Raw genomic sequence first — 23,925 nt, 5'->3', positions numbered from 1 at the left:
GGGGAACAAGTCTGGAATTGACAAGTGGCTTATGGACCCAGCCATGTTCCTTGAGTCACACAACATCCACTAAATGATCTACATTAGAGTGACAGTCCTTGTCTTCCGATACCCTTAAGGAGAAATGTGCTGACGACATGGAAATCTCTCACTTCATCAGTGCTCCATTGGCTCTCCAGGGAGTGCCAGGTTCCTTCTGCAAAGTAACTCTTGAGCTAAAACCCAGGTGCATGACCTTGGATTGGTGGCTATCCTCCCATATGCAGTCTCCCTTATTTTTTTCTTTTTAATGTTTATTTTTGAGAGAGAGCAAGAGGGGGAGGAACAGAGACAGAGAGAGAGAGAGAGAGAGAGAGAGAGAGAATCCAAAGCAGGCTCCAGGCCCTGAGCTATCAGCACAGAGCCCAATGCAGGGCTCAAACTCATGAACTGTGAGCTCATGACCTGAGCCAAAGTCAGATGCTTAACCGACTGAGCCACCCAGGCTCTCCTACAGTCTCCCTTTCTAGTAGTAGAACTCTAGATGTGTACACGGATTCATGGCTACCCCCAAATAAAGATGGTATTTCCCAGCTTCCTTTGCAGGTGGGGAGCTAAATTCTGGTCAACGGGATATGAAGGTGATGGATGCATCTTCCGGGATGGGTCCTTCCTGGGGGCGGGGGGGTAGGTTGACATGCCCACAGCTGCCCTCCTTCCTCTTCTGGTGGCTTGGAACGAAGGTGGGTGGTGTTGAGTCATATTGGCCCATCCAGATGAAGGTGACAGAGTAGTGATGACAGACCAACAAGATGGAGGAAGCCTGAGTCCCTGACCCAGAGTAGCCACCTCAATAGCCCTAGACTGCTTACACCCAGACTACTGTGTGAGAGAGAAAAGAACTTCTCCTTTGCCTAAGCTACTGTTATCTTGGGTTTCTTTTAACACTAACAATAGCCTAACCAATAGAGCCAAGAACCATGGGGAAACATATCCCTCAAAGGTAGGCAGCATGGATGTGATGGTGATATTCTTGATTATGGTATAACAATGACAACTCCAATTTACCTCATGTGGGAACAAGGCACTTCTGCTTCCATGAAGGACTGAAAAGTCACCAGATGACATGACAAGAATTGTGCCATTTGGATCAAGCCTTGGCAAAGCTCAACTCAGTGGCCTCCACAATCATAAACACCCACTATTGGACAGCCACATACTTTATCTCCAATCACCCCTCACAAAAGCCTGACCACATCAGTGGTACTGAGGAAATGAAGGCTGGAAGAAGCCAACTTCCTACCTCTTCAGCTGTCTCCCACCTTTAGTCCCACTCTCATGGTTCTTCCACATCAGAGAAATATCTGGTTCCTTAAGTGACCACTCTGTCCCCACCAAGCCAGGCTACTGAGCCACAGCAGATCCTCCAACAGCTGTACAGATTCTTGCCAAAGCACAAACACTGTCCCTGGGCATGACTGAACTATCAGCTCTGCCCAAAAATATATTCCTATGTTTTATTTCCAATAATGGCTGAGTAGTTTTTATCAAATGAACCATCCCACAGATAACTATTATAAACTGTGGAAAAATACAAGTAATTTTTAAGCACCGAAGAGCGATCAAAAGTAGGCAGAAAATGGGAGCGGTTACAATCTTTGAAGGAAGGAGAGAGAACAAAGTGAGATCCTACATTTCATCAATTTTTCCCCTGAGGTAACTGCCTAGTTATATAAGTTATAAGGACTTGGGAAACATTTCAGGCTTTCCATGGGAAACCCAGAAAGGCTGGCTTTGGAAGAAAGGGTATCATCTCAGGACTAAGGGTCACGCCAGAGGACTAAGGGAAAAACCCAAAGAGATCGGTCTTAACAAAATTTAAACATGGTAAGTAACCCCTATTCCCATTCCCCCCAAAAGATGAGCTCTCCATAATTTGATTATTATTAAACTAAAACTCAACACTCTTCAGAGGAAGGTAATACAATCCAAGAATCTCCTACAACTTATTACAGGTATACTTCATTTTACCATGCTTCACCTTATTATACTTTGCAGATAACTGATTTTTACAAATTGAAGGTCCATGGCAATTCTATGTAGACCAAGGATATTGGAGCCAATTTTCCAACATTTGCTCACTTTGTATCTCTGTGTCATACTTTAATAATTCTCATATTGCAAAATTTTCATTATTATATTTTTATGGTGATCTATGATCAGTGATCTTTGGTGTTACTATTGTAATTGTTTTGGAGTGCCATGAACTGCATGCATATAAGACAGTGAACTTAATAAATGTTGTGTGTATTCTCTGGCTATTCCACAGACTGGCCACTCTTCCATCTCTCTCCCTCTCCTCAGTCCTCCCTGACACAATGATATTGAAATCAGGCCAATTAATAGCCCTAAAGTGCCCTGTAAGTGTTTATGTGAAAGTAAGAGTCACATATCTCTCACTTAAAAAATTTTTGTTTTTACATTTATTCATTTTTGAGAGACAGAGAGAGACAAAGCACAAGCAGGGGGAGGGGCAGAGAGGGAGACACAGAATCTGAAGCAGGCTCCAAGCTATCAGCACAGAGACCGACAGGGGGCTCGAACCCACAAACCGTGAGATCATGACCTGAGCCGAAGTCGAACGCTCAACTGACTGAGCCACCCAGGCACCCCACATATCTCTTACTTCAAATCAAAACCTGGAAGTGATTAAGCTTAGGGAGGAAGGTATGTCAAAAGTTGACACAGGCCAAAAGCTAGGCCTCCGGCACCAAACAGTTAGCCAAGTTGTGAATGCAAAGAAGTTCTTGAAGGAAATTAGAAGTGCTGCTCCAGTGAACATATGGACAATAAGAAAATGAAACAGCCTTACTGCCAATATGGAGGAAGTCTGAGTGGTCTGAATAGAAGATCAAACCAACCACAACGTTCTCTTAAGCCAAAGCCTAGTCCAGAGCAAGGCCCAGACTCTCTTCAATTCTACGAGGGCTGAGAGAGGGAGGAAGCTGCAGAGGAAAAGCTGGAAGCCAGCAGAGGTTGGTTCATGAGGTCTAGGGAAAGAAGCTGTCTCCACAACCTAAAAGTGCAAGGTGAAGCAGCAGGTGCTGAAAGAGAAGCTGCAGCAAGTGACCCAGGAGATCTGAGATCATTAATGAAGGTGGATGCAATAAACAACACATTTTCAATGTAGACAAAACAGCTGTATGTTGGAAGAAGATGGCATCTAGGACTTCCATAGCTAGGGAGGAGAAGTCAATGCCCGGCTTCAAAGCTCCAAAAGACATGCTGACTCGGTTAGGGACCAGTGCAACTAGTGACTTTAAGTTGAAGCCAGCGCTCATTTACCATTCCAAAAATCCTAGGATCCTGAAGAATTTTGCTAAATCTACTCTGCCTGTGCTCTGTAAATGGAACAACAAAGCCTGGATGACAGCACATCTGTTCACAACACGGTTTACTGAATATTTTAAGTCCACTGTTGACACCTACTGCTCAGAAAAAAGGATCCTGTCAAAATATTACCACTACTCATTGACAATGCATCTGGTTATCCAAGAGTTCTCATAGAGATGTACAAGGAAATTAATGCCGTTTCTGTGCCTGCTAACACAACATCCACCCTGCAGCCCAAGGATCAAGTTGTAATTCTGACTTGTAAAGTCTTATTATCTTATTTAAGAAATACATTTTGTAAGGGTATAGCCACCATACACAGTGATTCTTCTGATGGATCTGGGCAAAGTAAATCGAAACCTTCTGGAAAGTATTCACTATTCTAGATGCAATTAATGACACTTGTCATTCAGAAGAGGTCAAAACGTAAATATTAACGAGGAGTTTGGAGGTTGGTTCCAGCACTCATGGATGACGTTGAGGGGTTCAAGACTTCAGTGGAGGAGGGAACTGCTGATGTGGTGCAAACAGCGAGAGAACTGGAAGTGGAGCCTGAAGATGGGACTGACTTGCTGCGCTCAGGATAAAACTTGAACGGATGAGGACTTGCTTCTTATGGATGAGCAAAGAAAGTGTTTTCTTGAGACGGAATCTATTCCTGGTGATGCCGGGAAGACTGCTGAAATGACAACAAAAGATTTGGAAAACTACATATACTTAGTTGATGAAGCAGAGGCCGAGTTCGAGGGGATTGACTCCACTTTTGAAAGAAGCTCTACTGTGGGTAAAATACTATCAAACAGCATCACATGCTACAGAGAAATCATTTGCGAAAGGAAGAGTCAACCAATGTAGCAGACTTCATTGTTGTCTTATTTTAAGAAATTGCCACAGTCACCCCCAGCTTCAGCAACCACCACTATGATTAGTCAGCAGCCACCAACGTTGAGGCAAGACCCTCCATCAGCAAGATTACAACTTGCTGAAAGCTCAGATGATGGTTAGCATTTTATAGCAACAAAGGTTTTTAAACTAAGATATCTACATTATTTTTTTAGAAATAATGTTATTATACACTAATAGACTACAGTATAATATAAATATAACTTTTATGTGAACTGGGAAAGCAAAAAAAATAATTTCTTTTTTTAATGTTTATTTTTGAGAGAGAGAGAGAGAGAGAGAGAGAGAGAGAGAGAGAGAGAGAGAGAGAGAAAGACACAGAATCCGAAGCAGGCTCCAGGCTCTGAGCTGTCAGCACAGAACCCAACGTGGGGCTCTAACTCATGAACTGCAAGATCATGACCTAAGCCAAGGTCAGATGCTCAACCGACTGAGCCCCCAGGTGCCCCAAATTTGATTCATTAATTACAATATTCACTCTATTTCAGTGGCCTGGAACCAAACCTGCAGGGACTCTAAGGTATGCCTGTATTCACAATGTCCACTATACAATAAAAAGGTTTAGACATGTGAAGAAGCAGGAAATTCAAGCCATAATCAAGAAAACAGACCCCTAAATGAGCCAGATGTTGGAACAGCAGAGAATAACTTCAAAATCATTGTTATAAATATGTTAAACATATAAAGGGAAAGACGAATGATGAATATGAAGAGAGATATATGGAAATTCTAAAAACAAAAACCAAAAATCTTAACTCTACAAAATACAATACCTGAAATAAAAATGCACTGGATTTGTACAACAGCAGCTAGAACACTGCAAAAGAAAGGTCAGTGAACTTGAGAGGACAAAATAAACTGTTCAAATTGGAGCACAGAGAAAAAACATACAATAAAAATGAATACAGTCTCCAGAACTTCTAGAACAATATCAAGTGATCTGTTAACATGCAATCGGTGTCTCAAAAAGAGAGTAGACAGAATCAGCAAAGAAATTTTTGAAAAATTAATAGCCAGACTTTTCTGCAACTTGATTAGAAACATCAACCTATGATACCAAGAAGCTCAGTAAACCTAAAACATCAAAAATACAAAGAAAACCACACGTAAGCATGTCATAGTCAAACTGCCAGAACCAAAGATACACAGAAAACTTTGATAGTAGTCAGAGAATGGAAAGACACGTTGAACACAAGGGAATAATGGCAAAAACAATGGCCGATTTCTCCTCAGAAACAATGGAGGACAGAAGACAATGGAAAAGCATCTTTCAAGGAAACAGCATCACCACCACCATCATGTTGGCCTAAAATTCAATAGCCAGTGAAACTTTTGTTCAAAAATGAAGGCAAATCATTTTCAAATAAAGGGAAGCTGTGATAATTTGTCACCATTGGGCCCTAATTATAAGAAATGCTTAAGGCTAAAGGGAACTTTTACAGAAAGAAATTTGAATCTTTAAAGAATATAAGAGCACCAAAAATGGTAAATCTATGGGTAAATATAAAAACATGTGACTTGCTTTTGCCTCCTATTTGCATCCATATCAGCAACAGTTCATAACATTCTCCCCTGTTTTTCCATCCTCAGCATGGCTCCCTCTCAGAAAATGGTCTCAAATCTTACTTTACAACATTAGGTATAAACTACTTCAATTCCTTGCATTTAACCCTTAATACAACAACACTGGTAAGCACTGTAACAATGACTAAACATGACTACTTATCATGTGCCAGCTATTGTACAGAGTGCTTTACATGCCTTACTTAATTTAATCCTGATATCTATGTTATGAGTTATGTTCTTTAGTATTTGTATGTCACTGCTAAGAAAACTGAGTAAAAGGGGTGCCTGGGTGGCTCAGTCGGTTAAGCATCCGACTTTGGATCAGGTTATAATCTCACAGTTCGTGAGTTCAAGCCCCATATCGTGCTCACAGCTAGGAGCCTGGAGCTTGCTTCAGATTCTGTATCTCCCTCTCTTTCTTCCCCTCCCTGACTTGTGCTCTGTCTCTCTCTCAAAAAAATAAATAAACATTAAAAAAATTTTTTTTAATAAGAAAACTGAGTAGAAGAGATGTTAAGTTACTTGCCCAGTGTCAACAGCTGGAAGAAGCAGAGCCAGGATTGAAAAGGTTATTTGCAAAGTTGTCTACAAGTGTCCAGCTTTATCCCCACATCCCTCTGGGCTCTGCATGTTTGCTCTTCCTGTTCAAAGCAAGCTTCTGCAGATCCCTGGTTCCTGGCCCCCTCCTCCCAGATGATGCTCTCTCAGCCATCTCCTTTCCGTATTTTCAACCTTCCATGCTCTGCTCCTTCCTTTTGTCCAAGAAGCATTCTCAAAATTCTCATGTCCCTGTTGCTAAGTGGCTCCCTAGCCATCTGGCATTCTCTCAGCTCTCTTCAAATGGTAGGCTTACTGGAAAAGGACCCCAAACCCAGTCTCCACTTTCTCTCCTCCCACCTCCTACTTGACTAGGGTGGTCTGCTTTCTGCCCTCCGCCCACTGAAAGTACACTTGCTACCATTGCCAGGTGCCATTTCATCTCCAAATTGTAAGGACGCTCTTTTTTTTTTTTAAGTTTGTGTGTTTGTTTGTTTATTCATTCAGAGAGAGTAAGCAAGCATGAACAGGAAAGAAACAGAAAGAGAGAGAGAGAGAGAGAGAGAGAGAGAGAGAGAGAGAGAGAGAGAGAGAGAATGAATATCCCAAGCAGGCTCCATGCTCAAACTGACCAACTATGAGATCATGACCTGAGCCAAAATCAAGAGTCAGACACTCAACCAACTGAGCCACCCAGATGCCCCTCTAAAGTATAAGGACACTGTTGAGCCAATCCCCAATTGATGCACTTGACCCTGATGACCAATCTTCTTCCTGGACACCCTTTCTTCCTTTGCTTTTCATGACACGACTTGTTTCTGGCTTCCCTGCCTCTCTAACTGCTGTTCCTTACTGAACTCTTGCAGGAACTTCTTCCTTTCCCTGTTCCTAAAATGCTGGTGTTCCCTGCTTGTGTCAGGGCACCTCGTTATTCTCACAGCTTCAAATAGGATGTGCCGACAGCTTTCCAATGTACATCCCAGGCCTTACTTTTGTCCTGAGCCCCAGATCCAGGTATCCAGTTTACTGTTTACTGTTTACTAGACATCTCACTAGACACGGTGTGTCCCACACGGAGCCCATCATATCCCTCCAAACCAGCTTCTATTTTCCTCCCTCCACGAATGGCAACTCCACCACTCCAGTGCCGAAGCCTCTGGAAGCCCTCCCGATTCCCTGCTCTTCACCTGCTCTCTCGTCCACTCCCTCACATCAGAAGAATCCTCAAGCTGATGACTTTGCCCCCTGAGCATTTAGCCTCTCCATTCTTACCACCCCCACCAGCACTGCCCCAGTACAGACCTCCAACTTCTTTTATCTGAATAACCTCAACCGTTTCCTGACTGATCTCTCTGCCTTTCAGGCTCTCCCCTTATAACTAGTCTTTCATCCAGCACCAGGCTCTTTCTAAAACATAAATCTGACCACTTCACTCTCCCACTGTCCCTAGGAGATAGTCCAATCACTTCAGCTTGGCTTACAAACTGTTCAGGGCTTGCCCCTCACTTTCTCTGGTCTCATTTCCCTTATATCCAGCTTTTACTTAATCCTTTAGTAGTAATCCTCTGGTCAAGACACCACACACACAAAGTTACTCTGTGTATCTGTGCCTTATCTAATGTTGTTCCTTCTTTTGGAATGTTCTTCCATGTGGTTCAAACCTATTCAGATTCAGCTCCCCTGTAAGTCATATTCTGCAAGTCATCTTCTGAGCCCTCAGGTTGGCCTCAAGGGCCCCTCATTTAACAGTTTCTGTATGGAACTGGAAAGATCTCATACCCGTCAGTCTCTCCAACTGGCCAGTGATTCAGTGATTTTTCAACATGCAGTGCACAGACGACTTGCTTTACAGCCACATCAGGAGCTTGTTAAACATACAGATTCCTGAGCCCCCACTCAGACACACAGAATCACAATCTCTGGCGTGTCACTCAGGGAATCAGAATTCCAGACAAGCCTACAGATAACTCATTTGTGCAGTGAAGTTTGCAAACAACCTCCTAGACTCTGAGCTTGTGCTGTAATCAGTCTGAGGAGGCTGTCCAGAAGGAGAGGCATCCAGAAGGAGAGGCAAATTCCCTACCTGGGGTGACAGACAGAGGGAGATGCCCATGTATACAGAAGGTGCTATTCATGAGAAAACTAAGGGTCACTTGGAAACCAAGGCCACACACATGACCTGTGTGGCAGAAGCGGGATTCGAACTGAAGTCTCCCTTACTACAAAGCCTCTACTTGGACTACTCAGCTGTGCTCCCTCTGCTTCCTGAAATCCCTTCATTTCTCAAGCTGTCACTGTGCCCTGAAGCTGTCATTGGGTTTGCGTGGGGGTCAGATCCTGTCTGGCTTCCTATTGTCAGACTCTTACGGTCATTAGCCATAATAGCTCAGCAGAGCCCACTTAAGAGGAACTTCATTTGCATTTTAACAAGGACAACAAAAGTCAGCTCTCTAAGGATGGAGCAAAAACAAGAACTTTTCAGATGGCTTTGGCTGGGCCTTGGTTACCAGGAAATTTCTAGCTCCTTGGCATCATCTATTTTCCCAGACATGAGGCACAAGCAGTTGGCCCCACAGCACTGCCAGCTGGAGCCCATCTCTCTCAGGCCAGATCTGCAAGGAGAAGTTAGATATGGTCTTCCCTGGGCAGTCCCTTTCTGGAAAATGCCGTAAGTAATTAATACTCATTCACTTCCACATCCTCAAATGCCTACTATGTGTTAGTCACTGAGCAGAACAAGCCCTTGTCCCTGCCCATGAGGAGCTGGTCCCTCCCCTGGAATGCTCTTCCACATGGTTAATGCCTAGTCAGAGTTTCAGATTCAGCCCTGAACTTCCAACCTTGTAGAGGAGCTAAGATTATCATACAGAAGTATGGTTTTTGATGGATGGAAAAGACAAGAATAGTGAGAAGGACTCTAAGAGGAGGGGAACCCTGTTTCTAATTGATTTCTTGCAAGCCCTCCAGTGAATACTAACTTCCCAGCAGGTGGAAATGGGGGTGTAGTGGAGGATGGGAAGTGTGAGGAAAAAAGCCCAGATGGAGGGAATGGGAGAGTTTGGATTTCCTCTTTTTTTTTTTTTTTTTATTTTAGAGAGAGAAAAAGGGAGAATGCTTGTGTGGGAAAGGGACAGAGGAAGAGAGAGAGAAAGAATCTTAAGCAGGTTCCACACTCAGCACAGAGCTCCACACGGGGCTCGATCCCATGACCCTGGAATCATGACCTGAGCTGAAATAAACTGTTGGATGCTCAACTGAGTCACCGAGGTGCCCCAGTTCTGATTTCCTTAACAGCAGAGTCCCTATCAGACCAACCTCTTGCAGATGACTATTATGAACTCTTAACAAAATAAAACAACTATCTGAAAGCACTGGAAAGTGACCAAAAGCAGGCAGAAACTGGAGGGGTGTCAACTTTTAAAAAATGGAACAGCCCTGAGTGAGGTTCCCGTTTTTACGACTGAGGGCAGCCCTGGCTGGAGATCAGGGGTGGCTAAAATTTGGCAAGAAACCCACAGTCTTCCTGTCTGAGAAATAAGTCAGATCCCAAAGCTACCCCAATAGCCAGAAAGTGTGAAAAATCCTAAACATGAGATAGCTACAGGGAAGGGCACCCCAAATTCTACAAATAAAACCTTCCCAAATCTCTGACCGACCCAAGCAGGTGACCAGGAGGGAAGGGCAGGTTTCTGCCAAGCAGTCTACCTAAAACTGAAAACCAAATCAAACCAAACCAACGAACCTCAAAAGAACTTTAATTTGCTGCTGACCACAGGGAACAGAACAGAGAATCTGGATCCAACCAATACTCTTCCAAAGGAACGAAGAGAATTCACAGTCTTAATCACAACGTGTGGGATAAACCTTAAATCACTCAGCATATGAAGTAAAAGCTATACTCAAGAAAAAAAGAAAGGGAGACCAACCTTGAGGTGACCCAGACACTGAAAGTAGCAAGTAGTTTAATATAATATGATATGATATGATATGATATGATATGATATGATATAATATAATATATAATATAATACAATACAATACAATATAGCATAACAATGCTCAAATATATACAGAAAAATATGCTCATAATGAAGGCACAGATTTAAAAAATCTCAGCAGAGAAAGAGAAACTAGAAAGAAGAACCAAACTTAGAACGGAAATTTTTAAATCACTGACGGGCTTAACAAAAGATGAAACAGCAAATCTGAAAACACATCAACAGAAATTATCTGACAGGATAATATGGGGACACCAAGCAAAAAGAACAACTAGCCACCCAGGCAGGACACCCCCTCCCACAAAAGGCCCCAGAAACCTCAGGGACTCCCTGGTACCTGCCACAACCCACTCTCCCTCTTGAAGGCCAGTGTGTGTGTGTGAGTGTGTGTGAGTGTGTGAGTGTGTGTGTGTGTGTGTGTTGATGGGAACATGTGTATGACTGTGTGGGGTGGACCCATGGACAAGTGAAGACATACACATGTGATGCAGCTACGTATTCATTTGCATGTACACGTATGTGTATGTGGGTAGGAGTGGGTGTACTATGCTTGTGTGGGTGAGTGTGGGGTAGGGAGATAAAGCCCAGATCCATGATATGCACATAGTTCTGGTCATGCCAGAAGGCTAAGAGGCTGAGGTGACCAGGAGGGAAGGGCAGGTTTCTGCCAGCAAACGTAGGCTTCCTTCAATGTCTCCCGATGCTGACCATGGTCAGTCCCAGAAGATTTGGCATGCCACTAGCAGAGTGCCCTACCATCATCAAATGGACGTGGATGGTCACGTGATGTTTTCAGTGACCTCTGCCAGTGCTTTGGCAAGGGCTGAGTACTCTGATGGGTTCCAAAGAACAATGGATAGGGAGCTTCTCCTCTCTGAAATGGGGATAATCATAGCTTCTTTCAAAGACTTCAGATCACAGGAGTTAGACCACATGAAGGTACCCTGTATAAACAAAAATGAGGACTGACCAACTGACTGGGGGAATTTCAAGAGAAACTGTAGAAACCCACCCCATAGAAGACCGTCCAACATGTTTCTCAGACTGTTTATGTGAAATACATCCCCATGAAGCAATCTACAGGATAAAGGTAAACTGTAATCAAGTGTTTCTGAGAAAGGCTGCATGTTCTAGCTCCTAGTGGAGAGCCAGAAAACATACTGGCACAGTAAAGGCTCTGAGAAGTCCTGCACTAAAGAAACATGAATAATTTCATGGAACCCAATGTTCCCAAGCTTCCTTGCTCTAGGAAACTTTGTGTTTATAATCCCTGTTAACATCCCTTATTAATAAACTAGTGTTCCCAGGGCTTCAGGAAAGGTTAACTGGGTTCTAAAGGAGACCACATCCCTCTTCTAGCTTGTCATGAAGTCTGAGTCAAAGTACTCATTCTCTGTACTTCATTTCCTTTTACAAGTAAATTTATTCTTGCCTGTAACTACATCATAGGAATGTAAAGAGGATATCAAGACACACGAGTGGCAGACTTGACTTTGGGGGACTTTGATCCCCATGATACCTGCCCTGCTCCTAAGTTGTGCTGCACAAGCCTCCTGTACTGCCTGATGCCCCTCCCAGGAGGCCAGGCTGCACTCTACACTCTGCTATTTATTCCTTTAATAATGTGCTTACAAACAGCACTGCTTATGAAAAATGGCAGGCATTTCATTTTATGCAAACTCTGAGGAATCTTAACAAACACAGACTTCCCAGCCACATCCACATTCATCTTCTTCTGAAGGTGGTATTACACAGTGTCAACAGGGGCTCAGACACAAAGCACAGACTGACAGTACATTACACACCTCCCTCTGCACAAAAGAGCCATTGGCCCATTGGATCCCCAAAGAAGATGTTTCCTGAGGCACTTGTTGAATTTTTTTTTGCTATGTGCATTTATTATGAAATATAATTTTGCATCCATCCACATTCTGACAAGACACAGTAATAAAGTCTGCAGTGGAAATTTGCATGGTGATTTGCATAAATTGACTCAAGACTCTTCTCGGGAAGAGAAATCACGAAAAGGAGTGTATGTGTGCCTTTTACTAGCCTTGGCCAGGCCTCGGCCCATGGCTGGGGAAGCATCCATAAGTGGCAGAAAGCAGCTGGGCATGACAAGCCCTTGACAATGAAGCTGCTGTTTGTGGTGTTCTGCACCAACCATCAGATGAGAGTAGAGGGTAGACTCATGCAAATTAGCATGCAAATGAGGTTGGCAAAACTTAAGGATTCAGGCTGGCAAGTGGGCGCTGTGGGGGAAGGAGGCGGTAGCCTCTGGAAAACATGCTGGGCAGGGTCTGTCCCTGCCAGCAGCTTGGCAATGAGCTCTGGGGGAGGGGATGCTGACTCCGGAGGCCACAGTGCAGGTACCTGGGTGCTTTCAGTACTTCAGCCTCAAAGTCTACACAGTCCTGGTGGCCACTTCCCTCCCAGTGGAGAGTGGCTTGGGCTTGCCACCACCCAGTTTAAATATCTATCCATTGCTTTTTTGTCTCCTGTGGTCTGGGACATCAAGCAAACAGTATGTACCTTGCAACTTTAAATAAGGGGTTAAATTTCATCAAAATCAGTCGATCCCTTCAAAAGCCATGCAGAGGCCCATTGATATGTGGCCTGATGCTCCCTGGGAGGCTTCCTGAAGGGCCTTGAAAGGATCCAAGTACGAAAGGCCTCTTCTTAACAGGGTGAAAGATGCCCCAAGTGGTGGACTTTTGAGGGTGTCTAAGAGCCATTGAGGGGTATCCTACAAAGTGAACAGGACAGACTACAGACATCTGGGGACAGAGAACCACATCATGAGTCCCTTTAAACTTATGAAACATAGCAGATGCTGCTGATGGACTCACCCACTACCCATTGACCACCTCTTACTCCCTTGTTTGCCTGAAAACTGTAAAAGTGAAATTCTGCTTTCCCAGCCTCTCCAGAGGGTAAGGGTGATCATCGGGTGACCCAATTCTAGCCACAGTCTGCTGGAGGGGAGGGGAGGGGATTCTAGGGAAGCTCTTGCTTTCTTTTTCTGCCTTGAATGCAGAAGTGATGTCTGGAGCAGCAACAGCCAGCCTGCACGCAGATGAGAACCCACACACCAGAAGGAGGAACAGAGCGAGAGCAAGAGCCCGGGAGCCGACAGCATCACTGTGCAGCTGTGCCACCTGAAGTCCCACCGTGACTGCTTGCACCTGGAAAACCTCAACCCTTCTTCTGAAGCCACCACTTGTCAGCCTTCTGTACCAGAAGGTGACCACACTGCTAATTCGTACATGCTTCACAAAGGAGAGGGAGAAGAGGGCAGAGGAGAGGAGGGAGGGAACGAAAAGATGTTAGCACAAGGGCAAGTCTGCCCTCAGTCCAGAACCAGATAATTTCCAGAGGAAGCACCTGGATGAATGCTGGTGCCCCAGTGGGTCTCTGAGGGCAGGGGAGTCTTTCCAAGCTACCTGGCATTCAGGGGGATTTTACTACGGAAGACCGTCACCTCACAGGTTGGCCACAGAGCTTGATGTCTGCAAAGATTGAACTCCACTCTATTAATGTAATAAAATCATCGTGTTGCTAGAGTTACATGAGGACTAAAGTTCAGTCTTCTGCTAGAAGCACAGCGTCATCTGGCGGAGCTGGCTAGCACTGCCCAGGTGCAAACGCAGGGGTGGTTGGGAGGCCCACAGTTTCCAGCCGGACGCTTTGGTAGCAAAGCTACCAGTTCCAGCCGGACTCTTGTTAGCTCCATTCCATCACTATCGACCGAGCTAGTGGCAGGTTGTTGTCTTCCAGGTTTTATCCTGTTCTGCTTCTCTCTATAGTATATCGTAATGCACATCTATGTCAACAGTATTTTTGGCCAATGATTTTCCATCATCTAGACTTTAAGACCGAGGTGAGCTATGGTCTAAATACAAATTAACCTCATTCTTACTGCTAAAATTTGAGGCAACTGGTCTAGGTGATATAGGGGTTAAGTCCTACCCAAATAATTTCCAGGTTAAAAGAAAATGCAACTGGGATGCTGGTCCAGGGTCTGTAATCTAAGTGACAGGCCTGGGATTTGAACCCAGGCCTCCTCTGCACGTAGCATCATTTTGAAAGAGAAAGAGAGCTGAGATAGAACGGAACATGCTGTATCCTTCTCCTTGGTGTGTGACCTCACTCTGACCCCCTCTACCAGGGGCAGAAGAGCCTATCCCTGTCTCCCCCGGCTGCCACACGGAGACATGTGGCATCTTAGATTCTATGGAAAAGGGCCCCTCCTTCTGGTCCTCCACCTCCTTCCCACACTCCAACCCAGAAGACTCATTAGTTCTTAGAGCTTCAGGAATCCAGATTTTGTGCAACCAGTCGAGGGTCTACCCCATGTAACAGTTTCAAACACCTTCACTTGGCTGTTCCATCATTACTTCCCACTTGACTCTTCATTTTGTGTGTGTGTTGATGACACTGATAGTCTTCCAGGGTGTCTGGACAGAAACCCAGGGCCCACTCAGGCCTCTCCCTCCTCTGTACCCCACAGATCCACTCTGTTCACTCATCCTTTCCACTGCCCTATGGTGTCTCTGTCCTAGGCCCAGGCCCCTCACTCACCTCCCACACAGCCCTGCATAAATGCTCAGTGACACTCCTCCCTCCCCTGCCCTGCCCTTCCACACACAGCTGCATCCAGGTCTGTGTGTGCCCCGCCTACAGCCGTCACCCCTGCCCCAACGCAGTGCTCCACCTGTGTCTCCTACAAACGGATGCCTTTGATCCCATCAGTACCCACAGAAGGAACCCTCAACAGCCCTGTGTTTCCTGCCCCACGAGACCAAGCCCCTCTGAGCATCCAGGGCCTTCCAGTACCAACCCTCTGGGCCCACTTATCCACAAGGCATGGCAGGCTCAGAGCCTGGAGCCTGTGGTACTTTCAGGGGGCCATGAAAATATTTTCTAACTTTTAAATTTTAATGTCTTTTAAAATCAAGAGAAAAACAAACATAATAATACTAAATATATAATAATGAATCTAGTCTGGATTATGTACAACAGTTGCAAAATATAATTTCATATATATATACATTACATACACACACACACACATACATATATATATAATGAAGGAAGGAGCAGAGTACCCAGGAAGGCAAAAGGGGAAAGACCCATGAACATCAAAATGCAGCCTGCCAATAATCCATCCAAAGGCCCCACGCTTACCCTCCACTGCAACAGGCAGATCCCCCCCCACCACACACATGCAGTGCTGGACGTTACACTCTGGACTTCCACAGATGTCATCCTTCCTCTATGTCACCATCCCTCCCTCCAGTGCAGCTACAGTTAAATCCTCCCGCCCTCTCCTCCAGGAAGCCTTTGGTGCCCACTGATCACTACCTTGTCTGATGGTTCTGAGGCCCAAGGCCAGAAGGACTGGTCCCCAGTGGGATCAGAGTGGGAGGTGCCGTAGTGGGTTGAAGAATGCCCCCGCCCCCGACCAAATTCATATCCACCTGGAACTTCAGAATGTGACCTTATTTGGAAATAGGATCTTTGCAAGATGAAAACTCATCCTGCATTTAGGGTAGGTCCCTAAATCTAATGACTGGGGTCCCTACAAGAAGAGGAGAGGACACACAGAGACCCCAAGAGGAGAAGGCCACCTGAAGATGAAGGCAGAGACTGGGGCTATGCAGCCCCACGGTGAGGAGGTGAGAGGACGAGGAGGTGCAGCCCCAGGGTGAGGAGGTGAAGGGACGAGAAGGCAAGGAGCCCGGCCACCACCAGGAGCCAGGGGATGTAAGGCAGGATTTTCTCCCAGAGCCCTTAGAGGGAGCATAGCTCTGCCACATCTGGATCCTAGACTTCTGGCCTTCAGAATTGTGAGAGAATAAATTCTGTTGTTTAAAACTGCTCGTTTGTGATAATTTGCTATGGCAGCCCCAGGAAATGAATTCAGAGCCCAGAGGGGAGACGAAAGCCTCAGGGCAGAGCAGCCAGGAATGACAATGCCGTCTGGTCTGGTCACTGAGGGGGTAAGGGTTCCTCGGGGCAACCCCTTGGCCTGTGCTGGCACAGTGGACACAGCTGTTCTGTTCCTTCCCCCAGGGGCTCCATGGGATCCCAGGAGTGACCCAGGACAGGCAAACTGCCCAATATTTCAGAAATGGCCCTCCACTCCCGAAGCAGCTGAGTAAGCTCCAGCAGGTCGGGGTCCTCTCCCGGGAGCAGCCCAGTAGGTCAGCGGTCTCCTAACTTGTGCTGTGGTGGGAGATCTAGGGACGGGCCACTGGCTCCGGCCTCGGCTAGACGTTCATCTCAATCACCTCAGAGATTTAAAAGAATGCTACTGCCTGAGCCAGCTTGTGAAACTCCAGGCCATCTCCCCAGTAGGTGATGCTAATGTACGGCCAAGACAGGGGGCCCATCAGGGTCCTCAAGGGACCTCACGCCAGCCCCTCAGGGCCTCAGGCTTGTTCAGCCCCAGACCAAGGGAGGGCTCACTGCCACCCAGGATGAGATTGAACCCCTCTGCCCTCCATGCCCCAGCTGAGGGCAGGGCCAGATTCTGCAGCCAGACTGTTTTCTCCTATTGTCTCTCCAACACAGATGAGGTACTTGACAAACATCTGTTGTCAGAATGAATGAATGGGGGAAGGGAAGGGATGAGACACAGAGCCAGAGGCAGGCAAAAGGATGGGAGGGAGGGACGATTCTGTCCTGGGAACCGAGTGTCTCAGCTAATGGTGGGGGCGGATGGAGAGGATGTTTGGGGGGGTTGGCAGGGAGTGGTCAGGGGCAACCAACATTCCCCAGAGCCCTTGAGGATCTTGTCTACTTCCCAAATGTCTCTGCCACCATGTTAAGAAAAACAAAATAGGGGCGCCTGGGTGGCTCAGTCGGTTGGGCAGCGGACTTCGGCTCAGGTCATGATCTCGCAATCTGTGGGTTCGAGCCCCGTGTCGGGCTCTGTGCTGACAGCTCAGAGCCTGGAGCCTGTTTCAGATTCTGTGTCTCCCTCTCTCTGACCCTCCCCTGTTCATGCTCTGTCTCTCACTGTCTCAAAAATAAAACGTTAAAAAAATTAAAAAAAAAAAAAAAGAAAAACAAAATAAACAGTACCATTTCCCCCTCTCTTTCTCCAGAGAGTTCATTAAAATGGCCTGTGTATGCACAGAATTGGATCCCTGGCCTCCTGGCCTAATTACCATTTTAAAGAGCACTGGGAAAGACATTTTATCTCCTGCAATAACAAAGTCAAAAAGGCTCACCATCCGGAAGGTCTTGCTTCCCTTTGGGCTTTCTCCCCTGCTCACCAAGACATCTGGCCTCTGTGGCCTCTCGGCCCGATGGGGTCCGAAAACCAAGCCCTTTCCAAGCCAATTTGGTACCAGTAGGTACTTGACACCAGCTGTGGCCAGGCCTTGTGCGGGCCTACAAATGCAGCGGCGGATCTGAGGGATCCTGGCTCCTCAGACTCAGAGCCCGTCCAAGGAGCCAGAGCACATAGGCGGTGAGCTAAAGGAGACCTGAGGACAACGTGCTAGGGTGGAGGGGGCCGTGGTACAGAACACAGGGAAGGCCCCACCTGCAGAGCAAACATGTGCTCTGAGTCTCAATGAGTCAGAACAATTTTTCAGAGCAGAGAAGAGGAGAGGGAAGGTCATTCCAGCAGAGGTGACACCATTAGCCCAAGTGTGGAGGCATGACTGTCGCCTAGGTGGGGAGCAGCTAGCAGAGAGGCCTGCTGGACCACAGGATGCAGGGCTAGCAATAAGCAATACAAGAGGACCCTGGAGACGAAGGAGGAGATTCCAAGAAACTCAAAGGACAGGAGACTTTGATCCATGCCCATGAGAATCACTCTTCACTGCACAGGCCCTGGGGCCCTATCTGCTGCCACCTACTGCCAAGAACAGTAGCCAACCAAAGTCCCATTGTTTTCAATGGGACACCAATAAGAGGCATTATAAATAACTCAGTATTTTTCAAAAATCAATCAAAATAGTATCTGTGAGGTCATTCATATCTCACACACACACACACACACACACACACACACACACACACACACACACACACGAATACCAAGTCAGACTTCAGAACTAAAGTCTGTTAGAACTGTAATCTCAAACAAAGACTAATGTGGTAGAACTCCCTTGTGGAGAGGAGGTCTCTGGCAAGCCTGCAGTAGTACAAAGCCCTGGCCTGGAAAGCACACAGCGAAGACAAAGTGTGGCCAAGATATTCCACAGCCCGTGCCCAGGGTTGTGCAGAGTACTCAGGGCCCCTCTCCCAGGGCCTCATCTTCTCACCCTTCAATCAACTCTTCCCAAGGCCACTGGTTATCTGGTATTTCACACACAGGAGAGAAAAAGACAGGGAATTAGAGGAGGCAGAGAGAGGGGCTGTATTTGAGGCAAAGACGATGATTGGTCCTGAGGGAGGAAGACAGACTACAGAGCAGACACGGAACTGTAATCCACAGTTAGCTATACTCTGCATCCTTTGTAAAACCAGGGAAGGGGGGCCTCTTAGCATAGCACTCCCCAGTTTGTTCTATAAGTGCTTGTCCTCTGAGGATTCAGGAACAAGAGGATTCTGTGATCAAATACGTGCGGAAGATCCTGTACACTATATTCCTGTTAGCAAATCAAAACCATACACTGATGTAGTAAAAGCCCTGAGAAGCCCTGCAGTAGAAAAGTTGACTGAATTCTGTTTACCAGTGCTCCTTAACTTTGTACAAGCACTGACCTTCCCTCCCTACCTTTTCTTCTCAAGTAACACCAGCTAATAATCTCTTGGAACTAGTATCTTACAGAACCCACTGGTTTAGAAGAATATTTGTCTCTTTGTCAAGGAAGAAAGTATCTTTTTTTTTCCTTAAAAAATATTTGAAATGATTGAAGTTGGTGCCTTTTGTGAAAAGCTACAGTTGCAAGGGAAATTCATTTCATTTGCACAAACCTCCTGACTCACCAGTAATGCCAGGACAATGAAATGTTACTTACCCCCCAGGAGCTCAGTCTTTGTGCCACCTGTGGCCATCTCTAGGCCACCAGTTGACTTCAGCCCACCTTCTAGAGACAGGAGCCAAGAGATCACTCTGTCTGTCTCTTGTCCACATACAGCAGTACAAGCCCATCACACCAGCCTCTCCAAGAAGGAATCACCTCAGCAACCATGTGTGTGCACGTGCATGTGCATAAGTGTCCAGCAAACATAACCATGCTCGAGAAACAAGTTATCCTACTGCTTTCAGTTTCATCTCCCTCATTTTACATCTTGCCTACCCATCCTCCTCTACATGATGACCCTCCAAGTAACCACACATTATAATGGTTTAGACCTGCCCACGGGGAGCAAGAGAACAGAGACTGAAATGTGTCCTCTCTGTTTTTAGAAAATGTTTCCTTTACCAAAGTTTGGATTTTCAGAAGGGCTCAGGGTCTTTACTGGGCTGGGGCTTGTGCACAAGTAGGAAGCTCCTCCAAGGCAAAACGGATGCCCAGGGGACCCAGGACCATGCTGCTCTTGGCCAGCACTAGCAAGCCCTGGAGAGAGGCCAGCATAGTCTCTAGGTTGCGGTCATGGCTGCGGACATGGTGGGGGAGGCAGGGGAACCCAGGACCTCACCTGGTACGTGTTGTCGAAGCTGTCGTACATGAACCGTGTGATCAGAGACGTCTTCCCGACTGCAAAACAACAAGAAGAAAGGGGTTCAGCTGTGGCATGCAAACTAGAATCCTCCAAACACATATCATGTGAAAAAAACAAACAAGGAAACAAAAAAGCCTAGAGGAAGGATGAAATTCAGAAACAGAAGCAGGAGCCAGACCCTCGGAGATGGACCCTAAGGTGAGGTGGCCAAGTCTACACTGGGTAGGTTATAGGGGAATACTTGCCAGCACCAAGCAAGAGGCCTCCCCAGTCTGGAGAATTCTCACCACCCGCATCCAGGTCTTCCCTGACCCCCAAGAGCACAAGTGAGGCAAGAAGCATATAGAAGAATCAGAGCAAGTATGTGCATAAGACAAGATGCTCCTCTTGCATGGGCCCATGGTCACCTGGAAATACTTACTGCCTTGCCATTGGCCGCAGGCTGGGAGGGAGGCATACTCTTTTTTCCCTATTCACTCAGCCTGGAACTAGTAAGGAGGTGGCTTTCCAAGGAACCAGGGTGCAGGGGAAGTTAATGGGCTATCCCCCAGTGTCTCTCAAGGGCAGGACTATTTTTTTGTAGTGTGTGCCTGACAGTCTATCTCCTCACAGAATGTTTAGCATCATTGGATCTTACCAGGTAAATGCTGACGGGACCGCCTTCCGTATTTACAAATGCCCTCTAAGGGGCAGTAAACCCCAAACAAGAGCCACCTACCAGTATGGCTGAGAGAACCCAGGCCATCTCTTGGGAATTCCACAAATGCTAATTTCCCAAACTGTGTGGGGTTTGGCTTCTGACCTAACCCTGTGCAGGTCCCCTGGGGCCTGGCAGTGGCAGAAATGCCTATCGCAGGCAGCATTTCTAATTACCTGGGAGGGGAGGAAGGGTGACGAAGGAACAACTGTTGGGTCAGGCCCAGCATGGAGTGCTTGTCTACACTGTCCCATCAAGTCTCCGCCATGAGCCTGGGAATCTCCGAGGGGGACTGGCCCAGCTGAGCTTGGCTCAGAGGCCCTCCTGCTCTGGACTGCTAGACACAGGCAACCCTGATAGGGAAAGCAAAAGAGCCAGCACCTGAAGGTTCTCCCTCCTGCCTCTCCCTGACTCTTGGACGGGATGTCCACAAGGCTGGGCCTGCTGGGGTGGCTGGTCACTGCCCAGATGGAGCAAGGCAGCCCTACTTGGCTCCTCTGAGAAGGGTCCTTCTCTGGTTTTGAAGCCTTAGCCATACACCACAGAAGAGATGAGCAACCACCTTCCAAACAGCCAATATTTGTAAGGGAAAGGCCACCATCTTCTAGCCAGGAAGGACATCTGACACACTGTTTGGGGCAAACTGGGATGGCCCCATCTTTGACTCAGAACTGATTAGCTGAATTCCAATCCTAGCTGGGCTGCTGTTTGGCCCTGTCATTTTGAGGTGGTCACCATTCCTCTGGACCTCAGTTCTGCATTTTAAAATGGGTATAATAACCTCAAAGACTTCAAAGGGCAGTGGTAAGAATTAAATAAAAGTGCCAGCCAGGCATACAGGAAATGCTTAAAAGTAGAAGCAGATAGCAGGCAACTGAGATATTGAGACGATTTCCAGAATATCAGATTAAAAAAATACTACCACGGCTACTGGACTGACCTTGCCCATCGTGTCTCTTCATTTGGCCATTTCTGATTTGGATCCTTTGTAATAGAATTATAATTATAAGTAGAACATACTCCTGAGTTCTGTGAGTTGTTGTGGTAAATTATGGAACCTGAGGAGGGTCATGAGGGCCCCTCAAATTTGCAGCCTGTTGATCAGAAGTGTGGTGTCCTTGGGGAGTCCACTCGTGGTGGCATCTCAAGTGTGGGGCAGTCTCGTTAGGGGCACGCCCTTAAACCAGGGGTCTGATGCCAGCTCTGCCTGGTAGTGCCAGGTCCTGTACGAGCTGGCATCAGAATAGCCACATGTCTATTCTGAACCTCTCTGGGGTGAGCAGTAACACACCCACAATCTCTTCTAATCTTACTTGACAACTGTTAGGTATTAATCTGTTAAGTGCTTTCCAATTGCATTAAATCTCCCCTTAACTTTCACATGTAGGCGAGAAGTGGAGGCTTCCCCCATGGAAAGGCCTGGCTGCAAAATACTAAGGGGACCACAGAGTGAAACCCTGAGCCAGCAAGAGGCAGATGAAATCAAAGAGAAGGAAGACAACGCAGCATCCTCCTTTTCCAAGAGAGGGTGGAAAGTTACTGCCTCCTCTGGAAGACGGGGATCCGGGGCTCACTCGCTAGTGACTTCCCTAGGTAGTGACACATCCCATCTCACACCTGGGTGGGGGAGGGGCGAGCATCAGAGAGCAGGGTGGAGAGAAGGCAGGAAGACACAGTTCTCTCCCTGCAAGGGGTGTTTCCCCGAGGCAGCTGAGCACACAGGGAAGAGGCTGTGGAATGGCAAAAAGCAACTAGCGCCCGGAGGGGCTGAGAACTTAGAAATCCCTGCAAGGGCTTCGAATGCCAAGCCACCCCATCCCAGACCAGACAATAGCCACTGGCAGTGGATTAGAACCAGCTCGCAGGGTGACTTCCAGGTGGAGGAAAGCCCCAAGACAACAAATTGTTTATTGGGGCTGTGCAGGAGGAACGTTTAGGTGTGGGGTCCTGCTGGTCTGAGTGTTCCCACAACAACCATGACAGCACGTGCCTCCTGTATCTACTGAGTGTGTTCCAGGCACATGCCAGGAGCTGTGCCAGGTGCAGATTTATCTGATAACAGTGAGTGAACAAGAGAGACCAGACCCCTACCCACCTCAAGTTTTCAGGAGTTCTGTGCTTGCGGCAATCCTGCACGAAGCCCTTAACACGGTTTGGGGGGGGAGCCTCAACTCTGAAACAGGTGCTCACATCATCCTCATTTTATACAAGGGGAAATGAATTGACAGCTATTTGCTGTCAGGGTCAGACCGAGTGGGACCAGGCTGAGGTAGTCTGACCAGGGAATGAGCTACTGTCCCTGACCCTCCTCAGCATCTTGGGGTCACAATGGGTCTCAGGATTTTGCCAGGTCATTGCTGCCACCACTATGGATGTCATGGAACTCTGGAAATGGCCCCACCAAGCCCTTTTCCTTGGGAACAGACAGAGGTGGGGGGGGAGGGCTTTTCTGCACTGAGGCCGTGTTTGACCCAATCTGGAAGGTCAGAAACTGGGAAGTAAGGGGGACAAGGAGGGGATCAGAATGTGAGGGTGAGCGGGCATGAACACCTAGGCCCAGCACCCCAACCGAGGCCTGGACTGAATGAGGGGTTCATTACTGATTTGCTGCAAAGGGGAATAATTTCTTACTATTCCTCTAGGTCTGCCTTTCTCATTTCTCAGAGCAGAAGCTCCCCCACCCTTCCCTGCCTCAGAGCTTCCCCAAGACCACCCATACTCTGTCCACGGGTGCCAGGATAATGTGGCTCAGATCCTCCACAACTGCCCTGGGTGGAAGGTATGGGAACCTGCGAATGGACAGCTTGCACCACCCACCTCCTTGGCCATCCTGTTCTCGCAGTCTCCCCATGAAGGATGGCAAGACAGCTGCAGCCATCACCTGACAGGGCACTACCACTGGGCCAAAGCTGGGGGCGGCCTGAGAGGGGCAGCAGCATTGTGCATCCAACCAGCTCCTGCTCTCCACCGGCCCCTGCGGCCTCTGGGAACTGCCCTTGCCTCGCAGCTCTGTTCTCAAGGTCACACTGCCCCATATGCCTTCTGACTGCAGCTCTTGGACACCACTGCAGCAAAGCGGAGCTTTTTCTGAGGACAAAGATTCAGCTCCACTGGCAGGATTATATTAAATAAGCAGGTGTATTGTTACTGAGCTCTTCTCTCTGCTCAGGGCTCAGCAACATCTTCTGGTAGTTTAGTCCCATGTGATTAAGCAGGGAGATG

At 47.1% G+C, this 23,925-nt stretch overlaps 1 protein-coding gene across 1 annotated transcript in view; it reads right to left on the bottom strand.

Moving 5' to 3' along the window:
- The window catches only part of RAB6B (RAB6B, member RAS oncogene family), a 61,757-nt gene that overhangs the window by 13,913 nt on the left and 23,919 nt on the right, over nucleotides 1-23,925 (bottom strand). Inside the window, exon 2 of the mRNA XM_042956541.1 lies at nucleotides 19,983-20,041. Coding sequence (XP_042812475.1) covers nucleotides 19,983-20,041 — 59 coding nt within the window. The remainder of the gene's footprint in view (nucleotides 1-19,982; nucleotides 20,042-23,925) is intronic.

The sequence above is a fragment of the Panthera tigris genome, chromosome C2 (assembly GCF_018350195.1).
Source record: "Panthera tigris isolate Pti1 chromosome C2, P.tigris_Pti1_mat1.1, whole genome shotgun sequence".
NCBI classification, from domain to species: Eukaryota; Metazoa; Chordata; class Mammalia; order Carnivora; family Felidae; genus Panthera; species Panthera tigris.
The sequence above is the reverse complement of the archived record's forward strand: the minus strand, read 5'-3'. Positions and strand labels throughout refer to the sequence as shown.